We start from the raw sequence: 16888 nt of genomic DNA, 5'->3' as shown, positions 1-16888 counted from the left end.
AGAATGACTAGGAAAAGGTGAGTAGATTGTTTTGATTAAGGAAGTTTTGCGGCTTGAGGATACTACTCATTATGTTCCACTTGAACCTGAATTCGTTCTTGACCTTAGGACTAAACGATCCCATCAGACTGTTTATCTTGAGTATTTGGTCAAGCAAAAAGACTGCTTGGAGCTGGAGGCTACTTGGAAGTCGGTGCATTCATTGAAGAGCCGTCTTCCTCACTTTGTCCCTAAGGATATTGCTAAGGACAACAATCATTCATAAGGGGGGAGTGTTATGTCCTTGGACATCCGGATGGCGCTAGTAGCATTGGTCACAATGGTTACGAAGGACTTATTGCAAGTGCACTAAGGACAGCTCGAGATTAGGGTAGCCGAGCCCTGTAAATAGGACTCAAGGCCCCATTGAGCACATTCATTGTGTGGTCACCACTCTTGGACTCTTGGCCCATTGGCTAAGGCATCCACACACTAGAATGGTGTGGGTTGGAGGGGTGGTCTGTTTGGCTCTATAGCTAGGAGGTGAGTTTGATGTCCGGTCCCTTTTATGTCGAGTTTGGCTTGTGTCGTGTATTGTGCATAGGTTGAATCCTAAAGGAACATTAAAGCAAGAGTGCACAGATTTATTCATGAGTGGCAACAAAGCAAAGCCTAGAAATTTGCATATGTCTATACAGCTGGAAAGCAACAAAGAAAGTCTTCAAAGACTTTTATTTTCTCGGGTTCAAGTCAGTAGCATTGGCAAAAGCATCTAACAGTTTATTGCATGTTTTAGTGCACTAAAGCCAACTCCTCAGATCAGAATGCATAGTTAAAGTAGTAGTGTACAAAGGACTCAGCAGTGCAGTTTTCAACCCGTTTTGTATCCATGCCTCAACTTACTTACTAAGCAATATCTATCTTCTGAAGAGAGTACTACACTAAGAAAGCTAGTACACCAATTTCAGTAACCACCCCTATTCTTTGCGATATCAGCAGGCTCCTGCCACTACTAACTGAAACAAAAGACGTTGGAATTCTTTTATACTTGCCAGTCCATCAAGTATCTGAATGATTCCAAACAGGACAGTTGCTATCAAGTATCCAAATGTCTCCATACAAAGTAAATAGTATCTTTGTAGCAAAATCTCAGGAGGTATCATGAGCTTCAGTAGTTCTTTGACATGGCACTTGGCTACCAGAGGTTTGTGAAGCTGTACTCTCACCTGAGTTTAAGCATAGCTTTGAGTGGGCACTGCTAGAAGCCTCAAGCTAAGATTCATGAAATCAACCCTTGAAGCCCATTCTTTAAATTGATTCATGGCTGTCTGTTTCGTGTCCATGTGTAATAACTTGCACATTTGAAGTGCATATTATCACTTCTGAGCTAAAGACCTAACAGAACTCGATATCAATTGAACAAATATAAGCCATATACTTATCTTTCAAAGAAGTAAACACATGTACTTACAAATGCAGCAACCAAAGAATCTGCATCAGCAACATCACGAATGTAATGGACACCTGGTAAGGCTCCCCCAATTGATCCTGGAAGCCTGATCAAAAGGATGGGAGAGAATGAGAGAGAAAAGGGGTTGTTGGGTGGGGGGGGATGAGATGGGTGTGTGGGTGGCATAAAAATCTTTCTTTCTTTAAGTCTTATATTCATTCTGTCATCCTTGTAATCTAGTAGATGCAAACTCACCTTGATGCAGTGCAGCCTGTAGCAATTATAACATCACCATACTCTATAGAGGCACCCGATGAGGTTGACAGTGTCTTTGATTTTACATCGATGCCAGTAACAGAAACACCATAGAGAACCTTCAACATCAAATATAAAGTGAATGGCTAACACCCAAGTGTTACAATGTGATATCATGCAGAGATCCCTGTAGCAATCATTGGATTATGACAGCTTAAGTTACCTCAATTCCTTTCTCTTTATACCATTCATCTGTCTGTCGAGGCTTTCCAACACCTACACATGTGTGGAACCCCTGGCATAAACAATTGAAACTCAGATAATCTGTACAAGTGTGTGAACATAGGGCTTGCAAAATTGCTCGGCATGCACATAATTATTGAACAAAAAGTGTAACAACATATTAACTGGAAGCCTTGCTGGATTTTTGTCAAGTGGAAACAAATATGCCTTCGTCAGTGCTGGCCTTTCATACGGTGGAACATTCTGCAGCCACAAATTTAGGGCCATCACACAATCATCAACCTTCAAAGTTGTTGTGCACTACAAGTGTGACCTTATATAAGCAGATCACACATACAATTAGCCAACCCATCTTTTCCATTTTCAGCATTATGACAAGAGACATTGCCAACATATTCACTAGCTGTGGGAGGGTGCAGACTTTCTGTAGCCATTATTATTTAGTGGCATGAAATCACTTTCAAAGAAACCTCTAAAAGTGAACAATAGACTGCACCTCTTTTGATATAATGCAGAGTTTTCCCCCATCCACTCCATTCTCTGTGAATGTGCAGGCAGCATAACCAGCAGCATTGCCTCCACCAACTATGACATATCTGTACAGAGAACAGTCAGTAAACGCTGCTTACTACTGGATTGTAACGTCAAGAACGTACAAGCTAACCAGACATTTCAAAACAAACAATCAACAATCAGCTTAGCAAAAGGCTACGAACACACAGGACCAGGAAGGTACAATCTCAAAACAAGTAGAAGGTTTCACACTACTTTTTAGTCCATTGTTACTCCAATCGGTACTGTGTGCTTGGGAATTTTCAGTGGAGATGCTCAGCAAATTTGTGTCTACTTTAGTGACCTCATCCAGAAGTAGGAATTAAGGTCTCAAAACGAAGCTTGCCGAATTAGTTGCTCAGAACCAGACAACTTTAAGCAATGATTGAGATGACTCACCGTTTACTGAGGTCTCCGGACGCACAACTGATGGTAGCATAGGACTGATTTGTGCAACGTTTTGCCAAGATGCACGGTTGTGCAACCGATCGGAGGACATTCTTTTGAGAAGGCTGGGGACACCACAAGGAAGCTCCATGCCGGAGACCTGCCATGTTCATTTCTGCTGATAAACTAGTTAGCTGATCTCCCCTTTTCGACACACACAAAGAATCCTTTTATAAGTCGATGAATAATAAGTAGAAACAGGGAAAAGGCTCTCGGAAGACGTGGCCAAATGTCTTCAGGCTACGGCTGAATACCCGGCCGAAGTAAAATCTCTCTCTCTCTCTCTCTCTCTCTCTCGTATGATGAGGCCAAGAGGACTCAGCCAACCATGGCCCGATCTGCAAGCTCCCAATGTTTTCGTGCAGCCAAAGATGCTTGTGTCCAGAGAGAAAATGGAGTGCCGAGAATGAGAGAGACAGAGAGGGAGAGCTTTGCCCTTACCCGGGCTGAAACGTTGCGCCAGCGAGCTTGTGTATATTTTATTCAGCACCTGAGAAAACGCGGCTCGATGCATGTCTGAAGTTTTAAGAACTGCCGTGGGCTACCAAAAACAAACCTTTCGGGACGATCGCAAAAGACATGAAGCCACTTGTAAATTTCTGGCAAGTCAACGTGTCAAGGTCCCGTGTTCTAAGGATGAAAAAATGTAATTCAATACATGATAACTAGCGTTCTTCCCACATATGGAATGCTAGGTTGCTCACCCCAAAGCAGCAAGCTAAGTAGCACAGCAATTACGTTCAACAATTCATTCTCATCTTTCTTTCTCCTCTTTTCTCTTTTTGTTTTTAATTTTTTCTTCACCCTTTCTCTTCTTCTCTCTCTGCCTTCTATTTTAGTTTATTTTTCTCTTCTCTTGGTTCTTTCTCTCTCTCTCTCTCTTTTTTCTCCCTTGCTTTTATTCTCTCTCTTATTTTTCCTCCTCTCTCCTCTCTTTTCCTTCTCTCTTCCAAGCAAAATCGTAGGGCGCAGCCGCTTAGTAGCTAGAGGCAGGCAGTTGCGAGACCATGGGCTTAGATGCAATCCACCGAGTGGGAAAACCTGATTAGACCCAAAAAATGAACGAGGCAACGAATTAGAAAAAGAGCTCCGAACCCCGAAATTGACCCCACAGGCTACATAGAGCGAAAGGCGCATCGCAGATCCACCACTAGGCCGAAACCTTGAGCAAGTGGTTTAAGATTTGGCGGAACGATCCTCCAAGGTATGCATGGTGCTTACCATAATGACCCTGCGGATCGAGGAGGGGACTGCCCCCCCGACCCCCGCGGAGGGAGCTCTGCCCCCTCCGCACCTCCCCCGAGTAGGTTGGAGAGGAAACGCATGCCGTGATAGGTCCTCCAAATTCGAGCCTAACGTAGTAATGGCTCTACATGAACATGGATTCTCACTGATGAAAAAGCAACCAAAAGCCCATGCTCGGACCGAGAGAAACAGAGACCCTAGAACCTCAATGGGTCAATCTAGCCAACAAGGGCAAAAAGGCCACACTGCAAAAACACATACATGTTGCATTCTGACTGCATCTAGTCAAAGCGAAGAGCAACAACAGTAAGCTACAATAGCGAGAATGACTAGATACAACAGTCCTAACAATAGATGCTCCTTGAATAGCACCGCACTGACGAACCAAGACATCAGTGGAGAATCCACATCTGGTCATGCACTTGGGGACTCAAGGGCATTTGTCAGAAGGCTTAAATTTATAAGCCAGACCCGGAAGATGAAGACATAGTACCACCTGCTTATCTTAGGATCAAACTCACCGCGAAAAGAGAACATACTATCGATGCTCTGATTGATGAAGGAGCAGATTTTAATGTCTTGACCTATGAGGCATGGACCCTACTAGGCCAACCAGAGCTAACACCGACTAATGCAACTCTTAACCCTTGCGGGGGATCTCCACAAGCACTCATAGGGAAGTGCAATATCCTTGCAACAATCAAAACTGAGAGCTTGCCCATCCTATTTCATGTTCCTCCAAATAGTGCTAAATATGGTAAGGAGACCCTCTTGGGAAGACCCTTCAAAAGGGCAACCAAATGTGAGGCCGACTATGTAGCTCAGAGGATACACCTGGCACTACCAGGTGTGAGGATAGTCACAACCTTTAGCAAGGGTGACCTCATCGAACCTCAAGGGAAAGGCAAGGAAGGTGTTGACGTAACAGTCAAGCCTACTAACGAGAGCAAGCACTTGTTGGAAGAGTTGATACAAGCACAGGTCGAACAACGAGAACCAGTGAGTGAGGCCATGCTTGAAACAAGAAGGTCAAGAGACAATGCCAAGGACGGACCTGGGACTTACAAATATCATAGGAGACCCCAAAGGAAGCCCAAGCCTCATAAGCGAAGGCATCGATGGAGGGCCAGCACAACGCCACGATGGATACCCAAAGCGCTGCTATGTACTCAAGGGTATTACGTAGGTAACCGATGGATTTGGGTACCAAAACACCCTACTAAACCACCTCTGCCAGAAGCCCAAATTATATCAAAAGCAAAGAGGCATAGGAGGAAACCTAAACAAAAATCTAAGTCTCGAACCAAAAATAGTGGAGCGATTGAGCCCCTCACGATTGAAATCAAGAAACCGAACAGGACCTATCGAAAATTAGATCCTCAGTCTACTGTGCTTAGCAGGCAGATATCGGAGGTAACTGTCGAGCATACACAATGTCCACTAGTGCCCAAGGAGCCTTTGACTCCCCAAGAGGATAATGAGCACCACAGGCACAACATCGCTCATGATAAGGCTGATTGCTCAACAAAGCTAATGACAGAATCATCTAACCATCACGAGCAAACCATTCAGCCAGTGCCAAGTCCACCTAAGAGTCCTAAATCTCCTACATCCTTTTTTTCCAAACGGACACAGGAAGCACAACAGCGGTCGTCAATGGCGGCTACTCACTCCCAATCTCTATCTCCATCAAAGCTTCCGAATATCCAAGAGGGGGGATATGACACTAGCCATATCTCTCGGCCCAAGGATATGCCTCTGCAACCCAATGTGACCATATCAACTCATGCTCGATCTACACAGATGAATGCTCAAACGGCAACAAAAGACGCAACCACCTCCGAGCGCCCTAAGGACCGGATACCGCAATCCACCAATAGTAGCAAGTCCACCGAACTAGCTGCTAGTACTTCAAATCAGGGATCACAGTCGTCACAGCCCTTGGCTGTGACAATACCCCTTGCAAAACGTATCCTTAGTAGTTTACCTGTGAAGGAGGTGTCGCAACCAACTTCATTAACAACTCCAGCACTTCCAAAGATCCTAAAGCCTGGGCTGGAGGAGTTAAACACATGGGAATTGGCTGAAGCGCTAGACTCTCCCAAAAGGGAGACAGTTGCACCCACGCAACCTAGCAAGGATATTCCGCAGGCCATGACTAGGTCCCATGAGGACACACTAGAGAAGGGAAATGCTGAGGCCCAACCAAGCACATCAACGGTCGACCTAGTCCAGGTCCTGAGTCGAGTCTGCTCTTGAGTTGCCTGCAAGGAATTCAACTAATGAACAGAAAAGAGCTTATTGGCTATGGAATGAGAGAGCATGCAAGGTGCTGCATTGGTTTTCTCTATGTATATCTGATGCTATGGTAATTCAAATCACTGGATGTGAGACTCCGAAGGATGCTTGGGACATAGTGATGAAAAATATAGAACCATGACACATGCACAAAATATCCAGTTGAAACAGCAGTTCAACAACATGTCTAGGAATGGCAGGAGCATCCAGGTGTATACCACGGAGATTAAGACCATAGCTGATCAACTTGCTACCATTGGCTCAACTGTATTAAAAGATGATATGATTGATGTTGCCTTGAATGGATTAGGGAAAGAGTACAAAGCTTTTGACACATCCATTTTTGTTAGAGAAGAGCCCCCTACCTGGGAAGAGCTAGTTGCTTTGTTGCTGCATGAGGAGGTCAAACTTGGTTTGAATACATATTCTAGTGCATCTCAGAGTAGAGACACTGTGTTATACTCTAGCCAGCGTGGCAGAGGATTTAGAGGTCGTGGTTCATTTCGAGGTCGTGGTGACACTCATAATACTTATGGACAGCAGCAGCAGCAGGGTAATTGGCATGGTGCAAATACACAAGGCCAGCGTGGATCTGGCAGGTTTAGAGGCAGTGGGAGATCACCCCGAGGTAGAGGTGGTGGATCTGGTTCATGGTAGTCTTCTGATTAGTCCAACAAGGACAAAGATTTCCATTATTGTGGCAAGTATGGGCACATTGCAAAGGATTGCTACAAGAAGCAGGGAGATATGAAGGCAAAGGGCAGATAGCATGGGCACTATGCATCTTCCAGTGGTGCTCATGATGAGCAAGTTGATAGACTCTTTGCCATGCATCATGTATCCAAAAATGCATCGAGACATGATAGAGATGATAGATGGTACATTGACTCTGGAGCGTCAAACCACATGACACCGCATGGAGAGTGGTTTGATGAGATGGTTGAAGGTACACATGGTCATGTATGTACTGGTGATGACACCCAACATGACATAAAGCATAAAGGGATTGTTCCTCTTATGATGCCTGATGGCAAGAAGAAAGGCTTGCATGATATATTACATGTACCGACTATAACAAAGAATCTTTTGTATGTGGGTCGAATGGCAGAACAGAATGTGCAAGTGAGATTTAACAAAGATGGATGCTTCATTGAGGATTATGGAAATGGCTGCAAGTTAATTGCCAAGGGCAGATGGGATGGCAGGATGTTTACATTGGATGCAACCATTCCGGGACTTAAGGCAGCCATGTTTGCTCATGATGAGAGTGCCATTCGGAATGTAGAGATTTGGCACAAGCAGATTGGACATGTCAATGTACAAAAGCTGAAATCTATGCAGCATAAGGAAGTAGTACTTGGATTACCTAAATTAAAGTATAATGACTTTGGTCATGTATGCCCTGCATGTCAGTTTGGGAAGCAGGCACGGTTTCCTTTCATGAAACATGTAAAAAATAGCACTAGGCCTTTACAGTTGGTGCACTCTGATGTCTAGGGTCCTTCACATAATGCTTCTTTTGGAGGTGCATGGTATTATGTCTCATTTATTGATGATTTCAGCAAGGTACACTTGGCTTTATGTTTTGAAGCATAAAGATGATGTGTTTGATGCATTCAAAGACTTCAAGAAGCATGCTAAAAATGAGTTGGGCTGCTACATATCCTGTTTGAGATCAGATGGAGGAGGTGAATATGTCTCTAATTACTTTGACAGGTATCTTGCTAAATATGGGATCAGAAGACAGCTCACATGTAGCTATACACCGCAGCAAAACGGTGTTGTAGAGAGGAAAAACAGGGTCCTGATGGAATCAGCTAGAGCTATGCTGAATGAGAAATGTCTGCCAAATGGTTATTGGGTTGTCTATGTGCTGAATCAAACCCCTACAGCAAGGATTCATGATGTCGCTCCATATGAGAGGCTGTATGGTCATAAACCTGATATTTCGCACTTGAAGGTATTTGGCAGCATTGCATATGTGCATATACCGGATGAGAAGAGGAAGAAATTGGATCCTAAGGTAGTGAAGAGTGTGTTTGTGGGATATGCACAGGAACGGAAAGCTTATAAGTGTTATGTACCTTCTACGCATGAAACACTCATAAGCAGAGATGTGGTATTTGATGAGTTAGCATCCTGGTATGGGAATCCTGTTGCAGTGCCTACTGATGGCTCACCCAGTATGAGTCATGCTGAAAAAACTCCTCCAGAGAGTACTTCCATGAGTGGTCAAATAGGTGATGTATCATCTACAGTGAGTCCTTGGACAGGACGATTGCGCACTCACACTACTGCATCCACTGACACAGATATGTCAGTGAGGGGAAGAACAGATAAGGAAAAAGAAAAGGTTTTTGAAGATGTAACAGGTCTACTCATTGCAGGTTATGATTCATCTAGCAGTGACAGCTTAGACAATGAATTGGGGATTTCGTATGTTATGACGCCAGGTGCTAGGCAGAGTCGTTATGTGCCACCTCATGAGAGGCAAGCTCACAGTGAGCCACAGCTCAGGAGATCAAAGAGGGTCAGACGACCTGTTGTAGGTATACTTACACTGGATATTCAACCCATCATTATGCTTATATGAAGAAAGTAATAGGTTTTAGAGAACCAAGTAAGTTTGATGAGGCAGTTGCAGATGAGGATTGGCGTGCTGCTATGGATGAGGAATATTCAGCTTTGGTTGAAAATGGCACATGGGATTTGGTACAGTTGCCTGAGGGCAAAACACCTATTGGCTGCAAGTGGGTGTATAAGGTAAAATGTAAATCAAATGGATCATTGGAAAGATACAAGGCCAGGCTGGTTGCAAAAGGGTATGTGCAACAGTATGGTCTTGATTATGAGGAGACTTTCAGCCATGTAGCAAAGATGGATACAGTTAGAACTGTGATTGCTTTGGCAACAGCTAGAGGCTAGAAACTATGGCAGATGGACGTAAAGAATGCCTTTCTGAATGGAGAGTTACAAGAAGAAGTTTACATGGAATAGCCTGAAGGCTATGTGCATCCAGAATTTCCAGCACATGTATGCTGGCTGAAAAAGGCATTATATGGGCTGAAACAGGCACCCAGAGCATGGAATGCTTGCATCAGCAGTTATTTGCAGCAACATGGTTTTCGATTGGGTGATGCTGATCATAGTTTGTTTGTGAAGAAGACAGATCGTGGCTATGTATTTCTAGTGGTCTATGTTGATGACTTAATCATTATAGGAGATGATGAAAGCAAGATTGCTGAAGTAAAGACATGTTTACAGGCTAAGTTTAAGGTCAAGGACCTAGGAGAGTTGAAATATTTTTTGGGGATTGAGGTTGTCTCTACACCTCAAGGCATATGGCTGCTATACAGAAGCAATATGCTTAGGACATGTTACAGAAATATGGTATAGCTGATTGCAAGCCTCTGGATACGCCTTTAGAGCAGAATGTCAAGCTGCAGATTGATGTTGGGACAGAGATTGAGAATGTTACCATGTACAGACAGATGGTAGGCAACTTGATCTATCTCACGATCACTAGACCTGACTTGAGTTATGCTGTGGGGCTGATCAATCAGTTCATGCAGAAGCCTCGCAAACCACACTTGGATGCAGTCAGGAGAATTTTGAGATATGTAAAGAGTGCCACAGATCATGGGTTGTTTTATGTATATGGGAAACCCCTTGACTTGATGGGGTATACTAATACTGACTGAGCTGGTTGCACATATGATAGGAGGTCAACCAGTGGTTACGCATTTGGATTGGGTAGTAGCATGATCAGTTGGTAGAGTAAGAAACAGCCTACAGTTGCAATGTCCAGTACGGAAGCGGAGTATTGTGGTGCAGTCTTAATGGCATGTGAAGCTATGTGGTTACAGAAATTGTTGAATGACTTGGGAGTACACTTGGATAGCAAAGTTAGGCTATACTGTGACAATTTGAGCAGTGTCATGTTAGCAAGCAATCCTGTTTATCATGCAAGATCGAAACACATTGAGATTCACTACCATTTCATCAGCGAAATGGTTTTAGCAGATCAGATTGACTTGGAGCATGTGAAGACTGAAGCCCAGGTAGCAGACATCTTTACCAAATCACTTGGTAAAGATAAGTTCATTCACTTTAGACAGCTACTTGGAGTGATGCAGATGACTTGAGTTTTGTTTTTGAGCTTAAGGGGGAGTGTTAGAAGTCAAGCTCAGTAGGTACATCTTTATGTGTGACCGACATCTGTGACAGCTAGGTGTGTGATGTCTCCATGTGACTACATTGAATAAGTCGGGTTTGTGTTAGTAGGTGACCTGACTAGAGTTAGTCAGTCTAGTCAACACTAAGTCTAGGTTACTTTACATTGTATTGTGTGCTTCTCAGTTAGTGTGGAATAATGAAGAAAGCTATGGGAACCTGAAGGTTCATGGAGATTGAGTTTCCCTATTTCTCTCTCTCTCATCTTTCAACACATCCTTGTGGAGGGTAAGCCACCAGTATCCTGCTAATAGAGCCTTCATGGCTCTCGTTTCTCTTGCGAAGTGTCCACCACATGGTTCATCATGGCATGCTTTCAATAGTATGCTGATTTCATCCCCTGCAACACATCTTCGCAGCACTTCATCTTTGCCTCTCTTGTACAGTGCACCACCTAGTAAAAGTGTAGGGGGCTGATTCTAACAGAGGCTTCTTCTTCTCATGGCTTGAGATGCTAGGAGGATATTGTTGAGTTGCCAGGAGGTTGGCTATGACTACATACCAAGGAGTAACTGTTTCAACTACAAACAAGGAAGCATCAGGAAGGTCTAAGTCATCCTGTTCCTCTTCGGTAGTTTGAGAAATCTGTGATAGATGATCGGCTAGGACATGGGAACGGCCAGGCATAGTGACCACTTCAAAATCGAATTTCTAGAATAGGAGCAACCATCTCATTAGTCGTCCTTTAATATCTTCTTCGTTCATCAGCAAGGACAGGGCTTCATGATCCATGTAGAACTTGAAATGCATTGACAGTAGATAGTGTCGAAACTTCTCTAGTGTAAGCACCATTGCCAAGCACTCAAGCTCTGTCACTGTGTAGTTTCGTTCCCTATCAGTGACCTTTCTGCTTGCATAATATATCAGTTGATCTAATTTAGAGCGGCTCTTTTGACATAGGATAGCACCTAGCCCTTCGACTGATGCATCTGTGTACACATGAAACTCCTTCGTCCAAGCATTGTTTTAGGGTATTAAAGGCTTCTTCACAGTCATCAGTCCAAAGAAAATCTGCATCTTTCCTTAGGAGCTTGTGCAGAGAGGATGCCTTGGTTGCAAAATATGCAATAAATCTTCTGTACTAGCCCACATGGCCAAGAAATCCTCTCAATTGCTTGAGGTTTATTGGTGTTGTCAAGGCAGCAATCTTCTCAATCTTCGCCAGGCCTGTTGCAATCCCTTGTGTAGAGACAATATGGCCCAAAATAACTCCCGATGAGACACCAAAGACACATTTGTCGGGGTTGAGAGAAATCCCATACTCTCTGTATCTATCAAAACACTGCTCTAGGTGTCCCTAGTGCTCACGGATTAAGCTATAGACACAGAAGTCATCAAGATACACCTCAATGAAATCATGCAAATGATTCTGGAAGGCAGCCATCATTACTCGTTGGAAGGTGGCAGGAGCATTACAGAGCCCAAATGGCATCACTCTATAGGCATAGGTCCCCCATTCTGGAGTGAAGGTTGTTTTGGATCGGTCCTCTTCTGCGATTTGGACTTGGTTATATCCGCTGAATCCATCCAAGAGGGAATAGAGCTCATGGCCTGCCACTGTGTCCAACAATTGGTCTGTAAAAGGGATAGGGAAATGATCCTTCTTTGTTTTCGAATTGAGCTTTCGAAAGTATACACATATTCGAAGTTTCCCATTCTTCTTGGGTACTACCACAATGGGCGAAACCCATTCACTGTTAGCCACGGGATAAATGAACTCAGCTTCAAGAAGGTTCAATAATTCAGCCTTCACCAAAGCAAAATAATTAGGATTCATATGCCTTTGTCTTTGCCTTACAGGTTTGGCATTAGGCTCTAGGTCAATGTGATGTTGGCATACTATGGGATCAATCCCCTTTAGGTCTTTATATGACCAAGCAAACACGTCTAAGTTCTCCTTTAATAGATCTCGTAGGACCACTAGTTCTTCTTCTGGAAGATTGAGACCCACTTTTAGGTGACCTTCAGTAGTGTCAGTATCCGAGAACGTCGCTTGCCTTTCACCTTCCACTTAACGGATAAATGTCCCACGGATTGCTTCTAGATAGAGGTCTGACTCTTTCAAGAGAGTAGTGTCATCATCTGATGTTCCACTAGAACCAGTGTCCTCTTTCTGAATAGATGACTCATTTGTCTGTTGAGATTGTTGGAAGGGTATCAGAGCTTTGTTTGCTTCTGTGTGAGTGGTGATTTCTTTTGGACTTAAGGATTCATCTTCAGAGGATGCATCCAAGAATGTCACATAGCACGAACCTTCTAGAAGCAGAGGCTTTGATAGCTCTAGCTTCTATTGGCAGAGGACATCATCATCATCTTTTCTCTGGACTGAACAGTCAGGGAGACAGGAGCCACTGCTGAACTTAATTTTTATGCCTTTGATCCATTGCTTATGCAGATTCTGCATACTTTGTGGTCAATTAGCCAACCCAAATAGAACCATGGTCATTCCATCCAACACCCCGATATTTTCGGCCTCTGAGGTCTCTGTAGGGACATCAACAAGATCATCCACTATCAGAGGATATTCTTCAACTGCACTTCATAACCTACTTTGTTTTCTTCCTCATCATGTCCATCCTCTTTCTCTGGAGGCTCTGTCTCTGCTTCTGTAGAGGCTCTGTAGGAGAAGAACATATATTTTGCCTCTGTGTCTGCTTCTGCTTCTGCTTCTATCTTTGGCTCTGTCTCTGGAGTAAATTCCAAGGGCCTAGTTTGTGTAGACCAAGTTTGTACAAATGTGGAGCAAATAGAAGCCAACTTGCAAGAAACTCCTCAAAGTATGTAGCACATGAGAAGGAGGTAATATTGTTACCTTCAAACCAATGAAAAATATAGACTCCAAAAGGGCCTTATAAGAAATTGATTAGGAAACCTTAAACTTGGATTAGTCCCTTGAGTGTGGTCATCATTGCACCTCTTTTGTTCCCTAGACCCCTTGCATTCCTAAGCTCCACCCTACTTTTCGTGGTGGACCCTATCCCAAAAGAAGGGGATCTCCCTTTCTTTTGACCCGTGTAATAACCCTTTTCATCCTCCAAGATGGGATCAACCACTCTTTCAAAAGTGCCACATTAGTTAAATTTTAACTTCAGTTAAAATATGGACATGATGATTTATGATCTCTTTAAGTATTTTCCATATCCATTGGTGACCCTAGTACAAACTCACCACACGAGGAATTATGAGTAACTAGTGACGTAGATTCGCCACATGAGGCAACATCACTGGCTCACGATACAAATTCACTGCATGAGGCGACATCAATATATTTCTCTATGCAACATTGCCACATGAGGTAATACAAATGATTTGTGGTATAGATTTGTTGTAGAAGGCTACAACAATGTGTGGTTGATCACCCACACCTATTATGGAGTTTGAAAGTATAAATTTTTCATGGGGAGGTAGTACCAATATATTGAAGTTGAATTTTATCACACTTGGTTACTAATTATATTTTGATTTATCAAAATATGACACATATTCCATATTCTAGTAGTATGGGACACTAGAATGTGTAGTATGTTAGTGATGGAGTACTTAAAGTTATTTATGCTTTTTCTCCATGAGCATCTTAAATTTGTAATACTTTTTATTTTAGTGATGATGCTGATTCATGTTTTTTTTAGTAGGAGTGTATTCCATTGAGGACAATTGCTTCTCAATAGGAGAGTATGTTATAGAAAATAGACTTTGCTTAGCATTTTGTAAGTTTTTGGTAGGTTATAAGACTAAGAATGTGATAGGGATAAACTTATATTGTATGACTATGCAATAGATATGATAGAAAATACTATAACAATGATATGATTTTAGATTTATTTATTTATAGATTCTCATTGTCTATTTACCACATGATTGTGACTTGTTATATGTAAGTGTTGCTTATGATACATGTCACATTATGTTTGATAGATAGATGGTAGAAAACTAATATATTTAGTGTTGTGATAAGTATATTATTAGGCAAAATTAGAGGAATTAATAATTTTGAAGAATTATTGAGTATGAATAATCTTAAGTAAATCTACATAGTAAGTATAATGTATAGTAATATGTGTTTACATGATATTATTATTATTAGTTTATTTGTGAATTACAAGTTTAAGCTTCTTTAGTGATAAGTCTAGCTAAATCATTGATATTTAATAGTATTAATTTATTTAATTTAAATTCTTTAGTATAAATAATATTAAAGTATTAAATTTAAGATATGATTTTATTAAAACACGATTTCTTAATGGAACACAGTTTTAGTGAATTTGGAAAACTTTCAAGTCCCATTCTTCATTATTTAGAATATTGAGACTCCAAAAAGACATTTAACTTTCCCAAAGCTATCATGTGACACATCATTGGAAACCTAATGAAAAATGAAATCTCTTGAGCTATTGAACAATAAATTTGGAGCAACGGTGTGAGAGTTATAGCAAAGAAAAGGTTTTGACTATGAGTTCTAAACGCATGGAAAATTCCTAAATTCACTAGTAGTGTGTTATAGAATAATTTGCTATTTTCTTTATATGGTTCAAACTTTCCTAGCTTTCTTTACAAAAGCTAGCAAGATCATGCACAAAATAGGAGAATGGGAGAAAAACTTAGTTATGTTATTTCTCCCTCATTTGGAGTCAAAATTTAGAGCTTTCAGAGTTGTTTTGGGGGTTTTGTCATATTCAGGACGATGGTGATGTCAAAATGTCATTATTCAATGCACACAATTTTCAGGACATGATGGTGATCTCAAAATGTCATGATTCAATGCACACAAATTTCTTCATCAATTGCATTAAGCTAGAGGAAACCTCTTAATTCATAACACTTCTAGTGTGATTCATTTTATATTTTCTTTGGTGTTAGGCATATGTATGATATAAGTGTAAATAGCTATATAATCAATATTCTATATTTTTGAATGGCAAACCATGGCTTTTGTCATGAGAGAGGTTGGACACCATTGTGTATTTTCTCTTATTCTTTTTGAATTTTTCAACTTATTCAGTTCTTTTATACTTCATAACGTTGTTTGTATTTAGTGTTTGAGATGTTAGATTTACCACGTGGTCCGCTTTGCAATAAAAAATTATCAACAAATCATTTGACTCAAGTTGAATTCCATAAAGTGGTCGGATAATTTTAGAAAGTAAGTTGTCAATACATGGGAAGAAACCAACATCACCCACTGCATGGTATGTCTTTAACTTTACTACTCATGTATCATTTTCTATTTATATAATTTGACATTCCAAATCTAACATCAATGGCCCATACTTTCACAACACATTATATGCTCATGGATTATGTTTTTTGGAGAATTTTGTGGGCCTTTGGAAATGTGGAGCACCCAAGGTATGGAGAAGTCTCATTACCAAGCTCATGGTACATATTTCAAGAACACTTGCCATGGAGGTAATTGTATCAAGAGAAGCTACCTCATAGAAATGTTCAATTGGTTTTATAGGTATAACTTCGGTCGTCTATCATATTAGAGAATGCAAAGGCTACCACATTTGCTAAATCTCTCAGGTGGAAAATTTCAAGATGTAACAAAGAGAGGTGGCGAAACACATTTGCAATGAATACATTATGTAGCATGGCGTATGACAAGGAGAAGGGAAGGGTTAAAATAGGCACACATGTGATGAAGGGAGAAGCCCAAGTGGAAGCACGAGCAAGTGGAAGCAAGAGTAGTTAGGCATAGATGCCTTTACCTCCAACAACCTCCCACTTAAAGGTGAATGTGCCTCAAGGGGAATAAGAAAAAAAAAGTGACAAAGTACAATGTGTACATAGAGTACAACAGGATGAGGAATAGAGATCATCTCATCCAATGCCCATCAACTTCCTAAGGAAGCTAAAACACTCTACTGAGAGACTTTTCGTGAGCAGATCTACAGGATTTTGGTTAGTTGAGATCTTGACAAGATCAATAGACTTGTCCTCAATGACCTCTTTGATAAAGTGGCACCGCACCTCAATGTGCTTCGTCTTCGCATGGAAGACCGGATTCTTAGCTAATTGGATAGCACTCATAGAATCTGAATGCGGTGTAGGAACCACGTTAGCCATACCAAGGTCCGCACAGCCCAACCACAGAGCCTCCTTGCAAGCCTCAGAGTGGCTACAATATACTCGGCCTCTGTAGTAGAGATTGCTGTGCATTTCTACAACCTCTTGGACATCCAAGAA

General features: G+C 41.8%; 1 protein-coding gene across 2 annotated transcripts in view; it reads right to left on the bottom strand.

The window, feature by feature from the left end:
• The window catches only part of MDAR6 (monodehydroascorbate reductase 6), a 43472-nt gene extending 39949 nt beyond the window's left edge, over positions 1-3523 (bottom strand). The window contains exons 1-7 of one of the 2 annotated variants that reach the window (XM_087668629.1): positions 3368-3523; positions 2879-3041; positions 2424-2523; positions 2093-2170; positions 1908-1979; positions 1685-1803; positions 1451-1535 (exon numbers count right to left, since the gene is read on the bottom strand). In XM_087668629.1, the coding sequence (XP_087524755.1) occupies positions 1451-1535; positions 1685-1803; positions 1908-1979; positions 2093-2170; positions 2424-2523; positions 2879-3041; positions 3368-3440 (690 nt within the window). In that variant the 5' untranslated portion in view covers positions 3441-3523. The remainder of the gene's footprint in view (positions 1-1450; positions 1536-1684; positions 1804-1907; positions 1980-2092; positions 2171-2423; positions 2524-2878; positions 3042-3367) is intronic. The other variant, XM_087668630.1, reaches the window with a different exon arrangement.
• Between the last annotated feature and the right edge of the window lie 13365 nt (positions 3524-16888).

This window comes from Lygodium microphyllum, chromosome 26, assembly GCF_053477565.2.
Source record: "Lygodium microphyllum isolate KBCC chromosome 26, Lygodium_microphyllum_v1.1.10, whole genome shotgun sequence".
Lineage (NCBI taxonomy): Eukaryota > Viridiplantae > Streptophyta > Polypodiopsida > Schizaeales > Lygodiaceae > Lygodium > Lygodium microphyllum.
This window is presented reverse-complemented; position numbering and strand designations above follow the sequence as displayed.